Here is an 18,402-nt window from a genome sequence, read left to right as displayed (position 1 = left end):
AGCGTTCAGTGGATGAAGGCTTGCACCGGGGACTATCGAGGCAAAACGGTGCCAGCCTGCTGGGTTAGGTGGTAGGACGAAATCGTCCATCGCGGGAAAAAAACAGGTCCTATAAACATCAATGAGTCAGAGCAATAAAACTTCATGTACCTAGAGAACACCATCGTAATGCCTGGGAGTCGTTACGAAGTACAAATATTTTTATTGCCAGCCAGAGTTCGTGCTCGCCCCAAGCCAGTGGAGAGTTCCTCCAGTTTCAGAGTAAGTCGGCCACAGACCGACTAGCAATATAAGGTTGAAGAACGGAACGTTTGCTTTTAACTTTCCCACCAGCTACACTAAGCAGCCGACGGTGGTCTTAAGTCCGTGGCCCGTTGAGAATGCATCCAACCGCAGCTTTGTGTGGGCCATACATTGTTGTTTAACCGCGCATGTTACTAATGCTCGGTTAGCATGCAAGGGGCATTTAGAAGCGCGCTTTGTGGATCATTTTTCACAGCCTTCCCTTCCCATTTTGTTCGATTCGATCGATCATTATCGATTGATGTACGTTCCGTGCTTTTCGTTTTCACCTTTATCAGTTCGATCGCCAGTTTTGGGTTAAGCAAATGGAGCCAACAAATAGCTAACCCCTTTTTCAACGATTCTGTGCCGTGATCGTAAATATAATTACTAATGTTTTGTGTAGCTGCTGTTCTCATACATTAATTCATGAACGAACTAGGTCAGAGACTTGCTTCGGTCTCGGGCGAAGCCTTGCCCATTGTGTGTGCTGGTCGCTGCTCGGCTCCGTCACAATGCAGTGAAAAGAATGGCTACAGGAGATGCTATTTCGCTGATAAACAATAGACTGAATAGTGGCTGGGTTCATTTATCATGTTTGTCAGCAGCATAAGTTGCCAGCAAGCAAGCAAAGTGTGTTGGCGGCGGCATGTGCACGATGCTAATCAATATTTAACGCCCCCCGCAAACCAGGTCCTTGACTCACGGTCGGTCTTATTAACATGTATGATGTAGAGCATCAGGCATCAACACAGCAAATTCTAGAATAAAACTGGGCAACTTTGTATGTAATAATGATTATGTTCCTATAAGTTGTAAGGGGATAAGAAAAACACTATCTTAATACGAGAGTTCAACTGTCTATCAAATGAAAACGCGCCAGTCATGCTAATCCAGTGGCACACTAACACAGTTCCGTGAACATTTACGCTTACGGCTAAACGCTGTACGAACTCACTCACTCTAAGTGCTACAATTTCACGACATTTCCAATGGTTCCTATAGTGCTACCATCGCGCCCCACCCCGTCTCCGACAAGACATTCACCAAACCCGAGGAATGGCCTACTGTGTATCGACTTATCGTTGTTGTGGCCACCGGCCGAATGCTGAGAGCTAGGCAAACTGTGTGTGTGTGTGTGTGTGTGTGTGTATATGTTGCCGTTGTCGTTGTTGTTGTTGTGTATGGCGAGGTCCAAATGCGAGGCAAAAACGGATCGATTCCAGACTTCAGGACGCCTACGGAAAATTACAATTCATCCATTGCCATCACAACGGCGGCGACGACGACGACGACGTCGACTACGATGGCGGCGGCGGTACTCCTGCCGGAGGTCGACCATCGCACGGGCACGCGTTCAAGGTCATCCCCAGTGAGCGGTACCGACACATCGATCGACCGATTGTGACGCGTGGGTGCTAGCAGCTTGCCAGACCGCTGGCCGGCTGGCCGTGTCCAAGGTGTACGCGGCGTTCCCGGGGCCCGGACCCGGGACGGTGCCGGTGGTAATAGAGTCCTTGTGATTGCTGGCTGCACGTGGAAAAAACCGTTGCGGGCTACTCGTCAGCTGACCTTCGACACGTTGCACGCTGCTGCTCTCTCTCTCTCTCATCGTGGGATGGTTTTTGAATATACATTTTGAAGTCCCCACGTGGGAGTGCCCCCTACAGTATCGCCTGCGAGCCTGCAATGTGGGCACTTATTGAAGCGGTAAATGCCTGTTTCGCTCGGGGATAAATGGAACGTGGAAACTCCCCCCACCAGCGTTCCTTCCCTTTAAAGGTCCCCTTTTGGACGATAAAACAATCACGCATCACCTTGATTTATGACACTCTGGCGGCAGATTGCGATGCCCGATATGGGAGAACGTTATTTGCCATTATTTGGTCTCCGCGATGGAATCCCAGCTGCACCAGCAGCGCAGCAGGCGATCTAGAGCGGGGCCCCACAGCGGGAACATACGGAGACACGTGTCTCCTCCAAGCACGCTGGATAGATCGAGTGATTAACTGCACTACTATGCAAACGACGACGACGACGACGTCGACGACGACGACGATGGAGGATAAACAACTGCGAAATGGGCTTGACAACTGTACGGGGACAATGACAAACCGTTTGGACATCTGCCAACTCCGGGTGGTCTCACCCGTCAGACCCGGGGAATTCTGGATTGGCATCCGTCCAGCTACTGGCACTCCAAGGCACCTATTTTGGAACTGGCTTCCTTTAAAGAGACGTACCCCCCGTACTATTAATCGCATCAACACCGATTTGATGGCGCTCTTCATTGTGCTTCCCATTGAAGCTTTCGTCCGTTCACGTGCACGTCCACAGGGACGGGAGGACCGGTGCCTTCCGTGGTGAGTTCCGGAAAAGTTTCCCGTGCGCCCGCTTGATGACGTTGGTTACCAGAACGACCTGTAGATTGTAGATATCGGTTGAGGCCAAACAATCGCACCGGACAAACAAGTCCTGCTGCTGCTACTGGCATTGTCGTCGTCTCCTGGAGCGAGAAGGTATCGCTTCCAATATATGGTCGAATTCAATTTCGTCCAAACGGCTTCCGGCGGAACGGTTATCAGCAAATGAAGGCTAGCTAGCCAGCAAGCCAGCCAGTCAGCCGATGAAAAGAATGCCGAGTGGAGCGCGCCTAGGAGCAGTGTATACGCTGCGCTCCACATGGATTTCCGCTGACGGCAACAATGTCTTTCCTTGGGTAGAAGAGAGAGCGAGCAAAGAAAGAAATAGAAACCCATTTTGCCCCCTTTGGCTCTATACACACACACACACAAAAAGGACAGTTGACATTCGGCCATATGGATATTGGAAGTTTTGGTTCTTCATTTCTTCGGTGGTGTTCTCTGGTGGTGTGTGGTGTGGCGTGGGGGGGGGGGGGGGGGCAGTTTCAAAGTTGTGGACATCTCCGGCAAGTAACACGCTCTTAAAATGGTGTACGAAATGGAATGGAAGAGCCGAACCATCCGTCCTTCACCCTACCCTTGCCGCCGCCCTTCGCTGTGAATGATGATGATGATGGAAAAACTTCAAAATTGGAATTAGTTTTCCTGGATGTTTTTAGAGGGAAGAAAAAAAAACTAAATTATGAAATGAATTTGACGCCAATTGGTTCTCGCTCTTTCGCTTCTGTGTCTCATTCCGCTTTGGGTTTTGTTTTGTTTTAACCTTTGGAGAATGAGGTGTCGTAGGGCACTAAGGGTATTGCGAAAGTGTTTGTTTGGTGGTGAATCCTATATTCACCTTGTTCCAATTTGTTAAGTGCTTTTTCTTGGATTGTTTTTGTAAAATATTTAAAGATTTTATGGATGCGAAAACGGGATTTCCATGCTTGTGAATGAGTTGCAAGCTTGGGAAAGGATCCAATAATCGAAAGGAGCAACCAAAAATGCCTGTCAGCTAATACTCTTTTTTTAAAAAGCCTTATTACTATTTAATAATCGAATTTATGCGGATAAGATTGCAACAAACGAAATAATTACATTGTTACTGACTTTCTTCGAAAAAGTGCACAAACTTACAATCGAACACAAACAATTGACTAATAATGCCCTTTGCTATATCACGTACTAAACGCGAATACAATAATCATACTATGTTACTTAATGCTATACATTGACTATAGTGGCCAGGATTAGAGGTTCGCAAAAGTTTCGTTCCAACGATTACAGTCCAGACCACCGTGCATATAACGTTCCACGATGCCACTCGGGAGGCTCATAGAGTAAAGTGTGTTATATGCTCCCGAACAATCCATCCAATTTCGCTACACACAGAAACCACACAAAACCGCAAGGTTCAGTACCCCTGATGCATAATTTAATTCCATAACAATAGCGAGAAAGTGACGTGGGGCGTAATGGGCGACTTCTAGGATATGGCATGCGTGCTTGCGGGTCATACGGTTTGGCGGCGGTTCATTTCATTTCAGGCCAACGCGCAAGGTTGGACCTCCGCCGCGTGGTCCTAGTTTGCGGGTCAGTTTTGGCACTGGCATTGAAAAAGGGCTCAAGGCAGGCAGGAGTAACCGGAGCAACCGGAGCTGAGTGAGTGAGATGTAATAACACTTTTTTTATGATAAATTTGATTGCTAATGAAACGGTCGTTAAAAGTAGTTATGGGTTATGGAACAGAAGGAAAAATCCAATTCTCCAGAATGGCGTGTGTGTGTGTGTATACTAGGGCGGTGATATCGTGACGGGTACTAATGAAATCATTCTACGAAGTCAAACTATGTAGCGCAAACATGTCAAATTAAAAGCGATTGCTTAGTTTTTGAAAAGAAACGGTTCCATTTAAATTGAAATCATCGACTATTCGACTATCGAGGGTTGATTAATCGTACTAACTTGTGGTCCTGTTCATGATTTGATGATTTGAGCGATCAAAATATCTAATTTGTTTGTAAGTATAACTGCCCACCTTTTTAACATTTCATAAAGGTTAGAAACCTTATATCAAAGAAAGAATAATAACATTTCATGAAGGGTTGCTTTGTTTCACAACTTGGATGTTGGTATAAGCAATTTGTTCCAAAGCAAGGATGCCGATACGATCGGTCTATCGGTCTGCCTGTCAGAAACATGAAGCCACTATAGAGGCACTATAAAAACGAAGCCAATCCATAATCGATATAAATAATTCAAAACTAGTACTTTGCCCCCGAGAAAATACGTTGCCTTCAATGCATATCGATCTGAACAAGGAATAAAAAATAAAAAAGACACCAGCACAGTTCGCTGGCACACATATAAGTAGAATTTTTCTCGTCCCGCAGCTTCCTAACATCTGAGCAACATCGCCGATGCGGCTAGAGGAACCCGCGGGTTCACTCACAACACATGCCTCGGTGTGCCTCGAGATCCGCACAAATTGCATCTGAAATGCAGGGACAAAAATTGGACGAGAATATCAATGTGGAAACGCTACTCGCGCTCGGCGGTTGGTGGAGAGCAAAATGTCCCAAACCCTTTTTTGCGCTTGGCGAAAAGCTTTTGCCACGTTTTTCGACATTCGGCACGGTCTAGGGTCCCATCGAAGGTTCGCTCTATCTCTCCAATGTTCTCTCGTACCACCGGCATCGTGCAGCGCCATAATGCTCTCGCTCCAAAAGCACCGAACAAACCGTGCTCGCGTAACAGAGCGTGATATGAGGGGGAGGGAATGTGTGAAGGGGTCGGTTTCGTCGAAAATAAATCATTCCCCAGCGGGCAGGCAGGGGGATCGCGCGGCACTTGTTCAGTGGAAAATCCCAATGAACTTCTCGGTCCAGCCGGTCCAAAGCCAACGTCGCTCGCGGCACCATGCGATCCAGCGTAATAAACCATGACGCGCCCCGAAGTCCCCTCGGTGTGTTCTGCCTCTCCTGCACTGCACTTGCTTATGACTGCAGAGAGTTTATGGCCTGTGGCGAAGACCGAAGCGAAACCATTTTAACATGGCCGCGGCCACGCCATATAACAGTACTGCACCACCAGCAGCAGCAGCAGAAAGCTTGTCTTCCCAGAGGAGAGCTTTCGCAAAATGTCGGAGAACGCGCACCATGCAACCCCGACCGTTTCGTTCACAAAGAGCGACGCGAAAAGGACATTAGTCGGCTCGTTCGATGGAGGTCAGCCTTCCTTGCAGTTTCGCCGGGCATGGACTGTGCTGTGGAGCGCGCGCAGAGGTGCTTGTGTAATGCGCTCCGTCAGATTAAACGCCGGTATTTCAGGGGTAGTCCACCTAATGAATCAAAATCTATCGTTAAAAGCGAACGAACGGTGCAAACGGAACCTACCGTCAGTGGGAAGCGTAGCGTCACTTGTGGTGCTTCGGTGGCGGCGGCCGGCGGCCGGCGTCTCTAGGTGATGCCTATCGCCGGTCCCGGTGTCGTCGGGACGCCGCCGGTTTGTCTGGAGCACGATGAGTCATCGCCGGAAGTGGCGATGTCGGCAACCGATGTGCAGGGGATCGGTTTCGACCGTATTTGCTTCGGTTGTGCCAAGCCAACCCGGCCGCCGGGCAGTCAGTCCAGAGCAGTGTGCTGTTCAGTGAAGAAGCTTACCTCGGTCCCGGTCGGCGAGTGGGATTTTGCTACTCGTGCACTCGGTGGTACACACCCGGTACTCCCGGTTGGCATTGTATGAGTAATCCAGCAAATCGGTATTAGGTGACCCAAACCAGCAAACAATCCGCGTTCGGTTTCAGCTCGCCAATATCAGTGCAAAAGAAGCCATGTTCGAATCCTCCGGGGCTTGGTGGTATGTCCGGCACAACTGTTACGGAAGCCTTGCGTGATGTGCTGTGCTGTGCTTTGTGATAGAAGCCATTGAAACACCGAAATCCTTCGAACCTGTTCGCAAATCTGTACACATTGTGTGGAATCTTCTTTGAACGCATTAATCGGTGCCGATCGGTGGATCGGGTCCTCCTCCGCTAAGCGAACCTTAAGGTGTGCCAAAAAACAGATAAAAGGGTGACAAAGTGGCGTACTTCAGGCAACGATTGCAGTATCGAACCGCACTGCTGGCGTTGTGTTTGCTGGTAAACACAATCAATAGTGCGCTGATCGATGCGCTGATCCGGTTGAAACTGCTGAGAACCGGTTTGATACTGACGATCAAAATCAACGCCGATTCCACGATTATCATGCGGCTGAAAGGAGCAAACATTATCATAGGTTAGTGTCCGTTGTTTGCAGCAATCGCGAAATTGAGTTTCCGGACGTTTTGGGATCGATTTTGTGTCTTCATTATAAATAGCCTAGTGCTGGATTGCCATCCGGGTTCATTTGCATGACGGCATATTAGCATTACCCTTCTGGGCACATTAGCTTGTTAGAATTGCATTGATTTCGTTGAAAATTGACAATTGGCTATGCCATTCCTTCTAATCGATTCAATACGAGTCACAGCATGATATAGTATGGAAGCGAATCGGTCCCCAGATAGCTAGGTCGTCATGGATTCCTCTCTTGTTACAAGGCACGGTGCACACAGATCCACATTCGCGAACATCCTTATCGCTCTACGTGGCATTTCCACTGCTGGTGAAATGGTTCGAGGAATGTCCTCGACTAGTAGTCATGCGCTGCATAATAAAGGAACATTTTCGTTAGTTTCGTCTGTTTGTAGTTTTGCTGCGACCGGTTTTTGCAGCATCCATTGCAGCAGAACAAAGGAGACAGCCACAGAAAACCGGAATTTTGCACGTCCCATTGCACAAAGGGTAATTTTGTGAACGAGCGGAGCTAGTGTACTGCTGCTGTTGAACGAGTTTCCTTGGCAACCCAGTTGCTTCTTGTTCCTCTCTGTGTGTGGAGCACCAGGTCTCTGAATGCGAGTAGGAGCACATTGTGCAAAAGAAAAAGGAAAACCTGATGTGTGAGTCACAATAGCGATACCCTTGAAAAATACTTTCTTTGCCTTTTTTTTTGTTGTTGGACACATTCCATGCAAAACGATTGCAAATGGAAATTGTAACTGTTGTGAAATAGTAACGTAAGCAGACTATCAGGAGTCTGTCGGAAAGTTGATAGGAGATGCTTCGTTTGCTGAGTAGCGTCGTTAGCCGTACTATTTCAAATGTTGGAATAGCTTTAAAGACATAACTAGTACAAAAAAAGTAAAATGCCAGTATTAAGTATAATCATTCCAACTGATCGTATGCTTTTGAACTTTAACTGCTAGTAATTAATTTTATGCTATCTTTCGTATTGAGATATTGCTTGTTTTGTTAAGATTGGCCTAATGCTGACACATAAGTGTACGGATATCTATCAAGCCATAGCTAGGTGTATAACTCTCTTGAAAAGGTTTTGTAGCCGAACAGATATTTTTTTCCGCGAGGTATTCTGTGTTATTGATTTTTTGCAAGCAAAACACCTGCGATGACTCATCTCGCGATTGAAAGAGCTGCAAAGGAGTACCGATATATGCTACAAGACAAAGGGCGCAATATGGTTGGGAATTAGAAAGAGTCAATTTGAGGAATCAATTACGATCAACGACAAGTTATTCATTTTAAGCGATTAGAGTCACGGGTTAAATCGATATCGATATGAAGTTCTGGCAGGTCAGAAGTAAATGTTCTGGTAGGTCGTCGTGGTCTTTGCTGTGGTATATATTCGTGATTCATCCTTAATGAATAGATCTAAATACTATATGCTAAACATACAACATTCAAAGGCTATTGTAAAGACAGTTAATGAAGCTGAAAGGTTGAAATTTACATCGCTATTTACATTAAACGTGAATTTAGACGATTTTTTTTAATTCGACAGTCAGTACACTATTCCTCAATAGATTGTTTAAAATGAAACCATTAAATTGTATAATTATAAAAACTTCTAACCTCAGTACCTCAGTCCCTAGTAAGGCAACAAATTCTCGAAACATATCTCAATTTAGATTTAATTTTTCTTTAAACAATACATTCTTGGCGCAGAAGTTATTTTCATTCAAGAACAAAATAGTGCAAACTTTGGACACTTTGTTGTGTAATGTACTTCTACATTTTATATCGTGAGTGAATGGACAATCATTACACCCATTATACTATAACTTGGAATTGAACTTGGAAATAGTTTTCATTTTACATTAACATGCTTACTTTTTTTTCTTATGTACTTTTAATTAGTTTTATATAAGTTTCATAGCAGTTGAAGCGAATTACGCTGTTGCAATTTAATCCCTCAACTAATCCCACGTTTACATTTCTTCTTCTTCTCTTGTCTCGTTCCAGGTAAGACGCGGCTTGCTAATATTTGAATGTTGTCAGGTGATATTTTGATCCGTCAACCATTGAGTGTGGCCTTGCTGCCGCCACCCTCATTAATAGAATTTTGCAAAATTATGGCGGCAATTGCAACGCTTGCCAATCAGCAAAATATCGACGACGATGATATTTTCCTAGGTAAATCAATGGCATCTAGTGATGGCAATTTGTTCTGCAAAAAAAAGGCTTCCCGCACCCTGCGCTCTGCCTGCCTGGCTGACAGACTGCATACGCGTTTGCTGTGTTATCACGCCCCCACCCAACCGCCTTCTTTCCTCACCACCACCCCTCTGTATTTTGTTGCCTTCTTTTCGGTGGAGTGTACGTGTGTATTTTGTGTGTATGTGTGCTACTACCGAGGCGGCTTCGATTTCAGTTGCGCTAACTGTTGTGTTGCACCTAATGTCGCGTTACCCACTCTCTGTCGTGATGTCAGGGGGTCTAATCCTTTCTCCAAAAATAGTGGCAGCGGGATGAAACGTGGATGAAATCCGATTACCAAAAGTCCATTAGAGTGCGTGTGCACCAAGCAGCCCATGATTATCGTGCCGTTTTCCGTACAGCACGAATCCCGTGTCCGTGCCGGTGTGTGTGTGTGTGTGTTTCTACGCTACTCAATTTTCATCAAATCTCGAAAATCTCAATTAAAAACCCCCTGATGGTCAAACAGCACTATCTGATCCTAGCGGCCCTGTGCCGTGCGAATCTAGCCAAACGAATGTTGACACCCAGTTTTGGACAATTTGTACGATTGCTTTTCCCGGAAAACCCATTTCCTGGCGTCAACGAGTTTGCGTAGCTTTATCGTTTGCAATCATCAATCGGAGTGATCGAAGTGTGATGCAACCAGGCGCTACCCGGAATTGAACGATATCAATGAGATCCAATATTTGCAAACATTAGTATAAGAAAACATTCGTTATCACTATTAAAAGCTCAAAATCACCAGTCGGTAACATTAAAACCCTTTTTTTTGTGAAGCGATCGATTAATCAATCCAGTATGGTACGATGCGGTCATGCCCACCTGACCGGACCACCCTTTTGAGTGTTGTTTGCTTGAATTTATTGGAATACATCGATATACTGCTACGCTCCCCCCAAAAACCGCCGAACAATGTTCGATTGGTGTTTTGATCGTTTCGAGGCCCCCCTTTTCGGACCAGTCCGATGGACGACATCAAATTGCCATGTTTCGACAACGTGATGGGCTTCTTTACATTGTGGACCCATCGATGGGACGGACCGGGGACGGCCAAGCAAGCAAGCAAGCAAGCAAGAAGTGCTTTCCGACCCGTGTATTAACAGATAATATCCGTTCATTTTTATTGCCTTATCGCACAGATGGAGCAGCAGCACTTTCACGTCCCGTTTCCCCGCTACCCTTCGATGGGTCTAATAACACTTAACCCAGAAACCAGAATCCCGAATTCCTATACCAGCGGCGTAGGCTGTGTGGTGGTAGGCTGGTTTGCGAGTGCCTCACAGTGAGTGCAACCCAATGGCTCAATGTGACTGGCCACCACGATGTTTACATGTTCACGAACACCCATCCCGTACCGAAAACTAACATTTCGGCAGGATTTACGCGTCCTGACGCGGTCTATCGTACGGTGCTCGGATAGGACAGTGTATCCATCTAGTTGCTGCTGCTGCTGCTCATGAACCGCGGGCCCTGGCCTTTCTCTAGCGGGTAGATTATTAGATTAGAACAGAATTAGTTTTATGGTGTTTATTTTTGGGGATCGTGAAAGAGCGTGCTTTTATTGCGTTTTAATTTATTTATCCGACGGACCGACCGACCGACCGACCGTCAGCGCCCAGTGCGATGCTGAAGGTCTTAGCAAGGACTTCTCTCGCTGGCACGCTCTGGTTGTCCTCGTCCTGTGGGGGTGGTGCATGCATGTCATTCCGTCCCGTGGGGTTCTCGCCACGGGGGGTCGTAAAGTAAATCGTGCAAGATGCCATCGACATTACTTTTTTCGACCCGACCTGACCGCATCGAGCTAGCTTGCCAGAGACAAATTGACCAGTCCCTGCAGCAGTGTGACCCCATGGTGGTTGATGGTTACTAGTGCTGCTGCTGCGCTCGATTCGGTACTTAATTCTGCATTAAAGATCGACCAGTGCCACCCAGTGCTCTGTAGTTCGCAGAAGATTACTGTTTTAACTAAGCAGCGCATCGTTACTTTGTCATATCTGCTGCTTAATGGCCACGATAGTAGAGCTAGAACAGAACGGATCGTTGGACGGTTGGAAGGATTTGAGATGTTAAAAGCTATGCTTTGCACTGTTGTACTTTGTGTGGTATGTTGTACTGTTGTTGGCCAGAAAAGATGGATAAGAAATTTAGAATGTTTAGATATTTGTGTGATTTTAGAACACTAGTAACCTAATTTGTTTTAGGAATTATTCTTCCTAATTTGTTTTAGGAATTGTTTTAGGAATTATTCTTATAGAGTTGACTAGTTGAAACAATTTGGATCAAAGTGCCGCCATAGGTTTACACATAGGTTTCGCTTTTAATACCATAGTAATACATGTATCTTTTAATTTAATTAGCTACAAGACGCTTGTACAGACCATCAATTCGTTGTTGGTCTTAGTCGATTGTTTTGATCAAAGGAACAAAAGTTGCTTCATTTAAAATACTGCATATTACATATTATTTCAAATACTATTTGAAAATAGGGCTCAAGATAAAATTCTACGTATTTGCTATTTCTAGCTATATCGAAAATGTTATATTCATATTTGTCTATTATATTCATGTTCGCCTAATTTGTAATATTCTAATGTTGCTTATTGGTTGATGAGTATTAGCAAAATAATATGAACATATTATAAATGGCGCATTATTAACAATTTTATGATCTGCTCGTTCAGCTACAGCACGCATATACTCCTGAATCCATCGTAACATTATGTGTTAGATGTCCATTCGTCGTGCTAATGAAAACACACATATTTCGTTCTCGTGTGTTCAGTTACGCTCTCACCTCCATTTCTATAACATAAAACAAAGATTTTTTTCCAACTTAAGGTATTTCTGTTCGCTTACCTCTAAACCATATGATTAACCTCTCTAATAATGATTTACGGTCAAGGGAAAATTTGTTTCATTTTTCTCGATCATCATAACAAGACGTGCTGCTGTGGCGGGCAACATGATGGCATAACGAAACGAATCGCTTCGTTGCGCACGCAGCGTCCAGCTAATGATGCTGCCATCAATTATCTGCTGATAACAAATAAGAAAAGTTCGTCGTACAGAGGTCGGTCGGTCGTCATCATTATAACCATAAGTAATGCCCTGGCTCACTGCACTACAGGCTAATGATGAGCCTGATTAGCGGAGACTTAATGAGCATTAGAACTTCTCGGCAGCAGCATCAGGCGAGAGGCGTGTGATAACTGCATGCTGCAGCTGAACATTGCACGGCAGGTCGTCGGTTGAACATTGATTCACGTCGAAAAGACTTTCGGAAAGCAGGTTACTCCTTTCCATTACCGGCCCAAGAGTGAGCTTGTTTCCCCCTCCCCGCGGAGTCATCATGGTGGTGGTAGGTTTGGAAAACTTTTTACTTTCCTCACCGCTCGTACGCGTCGAGTCGAGTCGAGACGAGAACTTCACGCTAATGCCTTGCGTGGTTTGACAAGAGGTCATAAATTGAAACTCCTTAGCTGGTAGCCGGGCAATCAGCAGCAGCAGCAGCAGGAGCTCCCGTACGGCACAGACTTCCTCCCCATTTGGGTCTTGGTAGGACCGGTGCTTGATGGCATCTTTTGATCGATCGAAAGGTTAGCGGCGCTTGCCCATCGTCTCGGTTCCGTTCGGCTTCCCGTGTTCACACCTTATTTACGCCTTTACGCGGCAATCGTTTCAACTTAAAATTCATACCGTTCACGCAAGTAGCACGTCCGAACGGTGGGAAGGATGGTTCGTGTGAGGTTCGAGTTTTTCCGAGTGAACAAACATTTTAACCCCACCACTACACTAGCAGCAACCACTTTCCAGTCTGATTGACAAGAAAGCATTGCGTATCCTTCGTTTGTTCCACTGGTGGTGGCTGCTTTTGGTGGTCGCTTGTAGCTGGGTCCTCGTGCCATCGTTTCACCGTTAGACTACCAGACAACAGTAGCAGCACACACACACGCGGCGCGCCGAGTCGAGTTGACTGCTTTTTTATGATTCAGATTTCATTACACGTGCGTCAGTTTTATGATGCCTGACGCCTCGGTTTTCGGAACGAGAAAGCGAGAGAGAGTGAAAAGGCTACGTACTTTCTCGGCTTCTTTTTGGCCTGGGTGAGGTGGGGTGGTGGTAACTGTCCCAGTGTATCCTGCTGTCAAGGATTTCCAGGTGATTTCCAGTTGCTCGCCGGCAATATTAAGCACTAGTTTGGGTCGAAACAGAACGTACGAACACGAACGAACTGCACGGGAATACAACCTTGCCTCTCCGTTCTCCGTCGCAGCGGCGGCGGCGGCGTAACCGTTCGTTCTTCCATTCGCAAAACGTCCCCATTGGGAGCGGGGGTACCGGTATCCAATTCTGGAGGAGGGTTGGCTCGTCGTTCGTTGCCAGTATATATCCCTTGGATTTAGTTGCCATTTAAGAGTGACCGACTCGTGAATCGTTCGAGAGGCAGGGCAGAGCAGGGGCAGCAGGATGAAGAAGAAGAAGAGAACGATTTTATATGGTCTAGTGCTTGTTTTATGCGTGCGTACAAGGTGGAAAATCGTTCACTAACCGCTTGATAATTTGCGAGTGTGCGCCTTTTCGTCTTTTGTGTAGTCGAGAGAAATAAGAGAGTAATGTTAGTAGATGTTAACATTCCACCTTTGTTCATATTTTGTCTTTGTAGTATGATTGGAAAATTCCACTAACAGTGCATAAAAGTAGTGTAATAATAGGATACACTAATAATAGCACACTTCGATATGTATTAAATTTTAATTCAAACAAAACCATTGAATCAAGTTTAAAAACTACAGTTGGTCTTGTAGCAGTTAATGGAGTCACTAATTTGAAAAGCAAAAAAAAAACAGCGGTGCATCAGCAAATCAGAAAATTCAGAACAACTCTAAAATTTCCGAAGATCCTCACGAGAACAAACGAACACTAGAGACATGCAGCTGAAAGTAACAACGAATACGATTTTAAAATATGCAAACACGTGTTTCGTAAAACTCGAGCACAAAAAGGGTAACAGTAGTTGGCAAAACGGTTTTAATCGAAGACAACGAAACGTCCTTTGCTGGAGCAGGAACAGCCATTACTACAGGAAGCTTTGCGGGCAAGACAATTCTCGCTGCTTCCCTCGGAGGAAGAAAATGGAGTAAGGGTTATCCTCTCGGCAACATACTTGATTCTCAGCTTCATCTGATTTTGGGCCCATCGTGGTGAGTGTTCGCAGCCCGGGGGGTTACCCGGAAGGATAGGGTGGGTGGAACCGGTACCGGTGAATGCGGATGTCGTAAAGTTGGAACATTTAACACTTTCAACCGCACGGCGTTTGATTGAAATTAAAATTCGCCTCTGGTTTGGTTTAATGGCGTGATTTTTGGTAAATCTTGAACTTTTTGCGTCGCTATTGATGGCTCTTCCTTGGCTTGGTAGAGCAGTAATTAGTGCAAAATTATACAAAAAGAGCTGAAGGATCGCAATAAGACGATCGACCGTTTGAAACTGTATTTATGCAAACGTTTTAAGAGACACTTGTCGATTTCTTAAGAACATGCCTTGATACATGATATCCAAAAACACAGCAAATAGTACTGCAAACATGTCGCGATGCTGATGAATTCATCGGCCATATACTGGCTGCTATACAAATCGATAGCAATATATATATCCCCCATGATGCCTCAAGATGTTGGCACAGTAAACCCGTGCCGTCGGGGAGCACGCACGGTATTGGATTGCTTTGCGTTTGCCAAACAAAACACCAATAATACACCAATCGATATTGATTTGTTTGCCATCCCGCGTCGTTGATGGAGCTTCGCCACAAACAACTACAGCAGCACCGTGCGCACCGGCTGGTTCATGGCGAAAATTGTGTATAGTATTCGTGCTTCGCTTCCGTATCTCGTACAGTTGTAACACTTCGTCTTGCCACAAGTAACGTTATGTGGTACTACGACAAGTTCTACGACGACAATGTTTTTTTGTAGCTCTAAATGTGTATCTCACCGATTTCGTGCTTCTGTATGTTATTATATGCTGCCTCGATTTGCTTTCCGTCTGTGTTTTGTCGTTCTACACTCTTCGTTTAGTGCCTCCCCCGCCCGGCCCACCCGTTTGGCAAACTATACTCAGCGAAACTTATTTTTCTGCTCCCTCTCTACTCCCACTGACACGCTCCGCGCGCAGAGAATGGTCTTCTAAGCTACGAGAACCCAAACTATCATATGGACCCACAGCGGATGGAGCGTAACTCGCACCTGTACGAGGAGATCATCTCGGAGCTGCAGCAGCAGGGTACCCTCCGACCGATTGCGGGCGTCCACCAGAATGGGACACAAATGATCGGCAGCAACCGCAAGGGGTACGGTGTGCTCGACCTGGTCGACACGATGGGTGCCGAGCTGAAGGGTGATCCTGATGGCAGGTAAGCCGTTTGTCCCGGGGCATGACGCGCTTCGAATGACCCATCATGTGACCCGATGTCGTTCGTTCTCGTTGTCTTCTACTGCTCGCCAGCTCCCCGAAAGAGAAGCGAACGCTTCTGGGTGGCGATAGCTCACCGAACGAGTCCAAGACACAGAAGGACCAGGAACCGGAGCACGGTGAGAAGGCACAGGAAATCCAGCACATCCCCGGTACGCTGAACTCGGACGATCTGTACGCGCTGCCCAACAAACGGAAGCAGCAGCAGCAGCAGCAGGAGGAGGTGGTGGTCGGTGAAGTGCCGTCCGAAGAAGACGACGTCGATGAGGAAGGGGCCAACCGTGGAACCGACGAAGCGGAGGAAAGCGACGAGAAGGGCAAGCGGGAGGATATCGAAGCCATCGAGGAGAAGGACAAAACGAAAGATTTACCACCGGGCTGGGAGAAGCACGAAGGTAGGTGGGCGAAGGGTGGTTGAAAGTGAAGAAAAAGTTTTCCTAACGGTCGTGTTGGCCGTGCTGGGCTAACGGTTCCACCCCGACAGATAACGGAGGACCATACTATTGGCACATCCGGACCGGCACCATACAGCGCGAACCACCGGTATGGCCGAAGGATGGCACGAACCGGGAGCTGAAGACACCCTGTATGCCGATACCGAGAAGCATACAGAACTCGTCCTTCACGCAAGCCTTGAACAGTCTGTACGGGGCGAAGGATGGTACGAGCGGTGGCAGTAGTTGCAATGCCAGTGGCAACGGTAAATCCGCCCTTTACGACAGCATGACGTCATCGGTCACCCGGAGCAGCACCAGCTCGGCGCTCGACCAGGAGGACGAGCGGCGCCGAAGGGAGGATGTAGCGCTGAAGTGAGTATTGAAATGAGCCTGTGTTAATAAGTAAAATGGTCGAAAGTTGAGATGACTCCTGTTTTACCGTGGCGCATTTTTACTGTGCTCACTTGATCCTTTGCTCCCGTTACCAACACGACGACGCTGGCCATCTTCGACGCTTTGACGCTTTGTTCTTCAGTTTACTGTTTTACACACCGGCTTCAGTTACTGCCCGCAGTTGCTTGACCATTGAACTGACTCTTGTTACTTACCTGGCCTGTCCTGTACACGTCGTCAAAACTTCAAAGTCAAAGTTTTCTCATGCATAACAGAGTTTGGTAAACTATGGAAGAATAGCATTTCGAATTAGTTAAAGTTTTTGTTTGGAAACTTCGTTCATTTTTCCGCCTTCCGCACTGTTCAGGAGGTGGTAGTAGTAATAATGGATAGAATTAGTTAGTGGAATCTTCTCATTAAATCTGATTCAAAAATTGTCTGATACATGGGCATTGGGTGTTTAAGCAATTCTTTGAAGCTACACAGTTCCGGAGCGATATGCCAATATCATAGACTACTGAAACTGAGCAATAAAATAGAGTATGAAAGGGTTTCCGTTAGTAAGATTAAGAAGAAGCGTAAGAATCTTCTAAAAAATACTGAATAATAGAATTGTAGAATTTTTGAATAAAGTAAAAAAGTTTGAATATGAAAAAGTTTTACGGATAAGTTACATGTGGTATCCATCGGCCATATGGATGTATAAAAGGCAGAATATGCGGCAAATAATCAATACACGGTGTACTATAAAGGAATGACCGAAGACCGAAGAATAACTTCTTTAAATATTTTACGCACCCTTTCCCTCATTCTTTTCCATATTTTCCATTCTTTTCCATCAGACGACGAAGTTTTCCCTTGAAATCCGACACCGACCGCCCGATACGCTTTGCCGTGCGGTCGCTCGGCTGGGTCGAGATAGCCGAGGAGGACCTCACGCCTGAACGATCGTCGAAGGCCGTCAATAAGTGCATCGTCGACCTATCGCTCGGCCGGAACGACATGCTGGACGTTGTGGGCCGCTGGGGTGATGTAAGTGAGACCCCATCCGCAGTTCACGGTTGGATGGCAAAACAAAAGGTGTGGGGGAGGGGAGGGGGCACTGCTGTTCTAATCGCGCATTGGTGCTGTGCTTCTTTCTTTCGGTCACGGGTAGGGTAAGGATTTGTTCATGGACCTGGATGAAGGTGCACTCAAGCTGATAGATCCGGAAAACTTGACAATATTGAACTCACAGCCGATCCACACGATACGCGTATGGGGCGTTGGACGTGATAATGGCCGGTAAGTGTAATCGGCGCCCGGACCTGTCTGTCTGTCTGGCGGACACATCAACAGCAGCAAAATGGCCTGCATATCCCATCATCACCACTCATTACTCATCATATCACCGCCATTCGTGAAGACGTGTTTTACGCACACGCCGTTATCTCTGAGAAGGCTTTTCCATTTTTTTACGACTAACCGCAACGTCATTGCATATCCTCGTAAAGGCTTTCCGTATGTGATTCTTGTTAGGGCTTCGACTATTTCATTTCATCATCCTACCCGCTCTTTATTTCGTATATTTCCCATTTTGTATTATGTGTTTTGTTATTTTTCGGCTAGTTTTTGTTCATTGTTTTGCTTCGTTTGTACGTTACTCTTTCTAAAGCAGAATACCGAAACGTTCTTATGTCTTTCTCTCTACCCTTCTTCTCTTTTCTCTCTTTATCGATTCACCGTCTATCACTTCTGAACTTTGGTTTGGTATCTCTTCCTTTGGTTTTATCTGCCGTCTTCTCACCGACGGTCACTGCAACATCGCGATGGTATATATACATACATACACACAAATCAC

The 18,402-nt window shown here is 46.1% G+C and overlaps 1 protein-coding gene across 5 annotated transcripts in view; it reads left to right on the top strand.

Moving 5' to 3' along the window:
• The window catches only part of LOC125954161 (protein Fe65 homolog), a 43,876-nt gene that overhangs the window by 22,723 nt on the left and 2,751 nt on the right, over window positions 1-18,402 (top strand). For 3 of the 5 annotated variants that reach the window (XM_049684236.1, XM_049684237.1, XM_049684235.1), the window contains 6 exons: window positions 9,025-9,195; window positions 15,436-15,673; window positions 15,766-16,127; window positions 16,217-16,541; window positions 17,405-17,594; window positions 17,719-17,846. In XM_049684236.1, the coding sequence (XP_049540193.1) occupies window positions 9,051-9,195; window positions 15,436-15,673; window positions 15,766-16,127; window positions 16,217-16,541; window positions 17,405-17,594; window positions 17,719-17,846 (1,388 nt within the window). In that variant the 5' untranslated portion in view covers window positions 9,025-9,050. The remainder of the gene's footprint in view (window positions 1-9,024; window positions 9,196-15,435; window positions 15,674-15,765; window positions 16,128-16,216; window positions 16,542-17,404; window positions 17,595-17,718; window positions 17,847-18,402) is intronic. The other 2 variants (XM_049684238.1, XM_049684239.1) reach the window with 1 other exon arrangement.

The sequence above is a fragment of the Anopheles darlingi genome, chromosome 3, assembly GCF_943734745.1.
Source record: "Anopheles darlingi chromosome 3, idAnoDarlMG_H_01, whole genome shotgun sequence".
In the NCBI taxonomy this organism is placed as follows: domain Eukaryota; kingdom Metazoa; phylum Arthropoda; class Insecta; order Diptera; family Culicidae; genus Anopheles; species Anopheles darlingi.
Note: the sequence above shows the minus strand (reverse complement) of the source record. Positions and strands in the feature narration are given on the sequence as shown.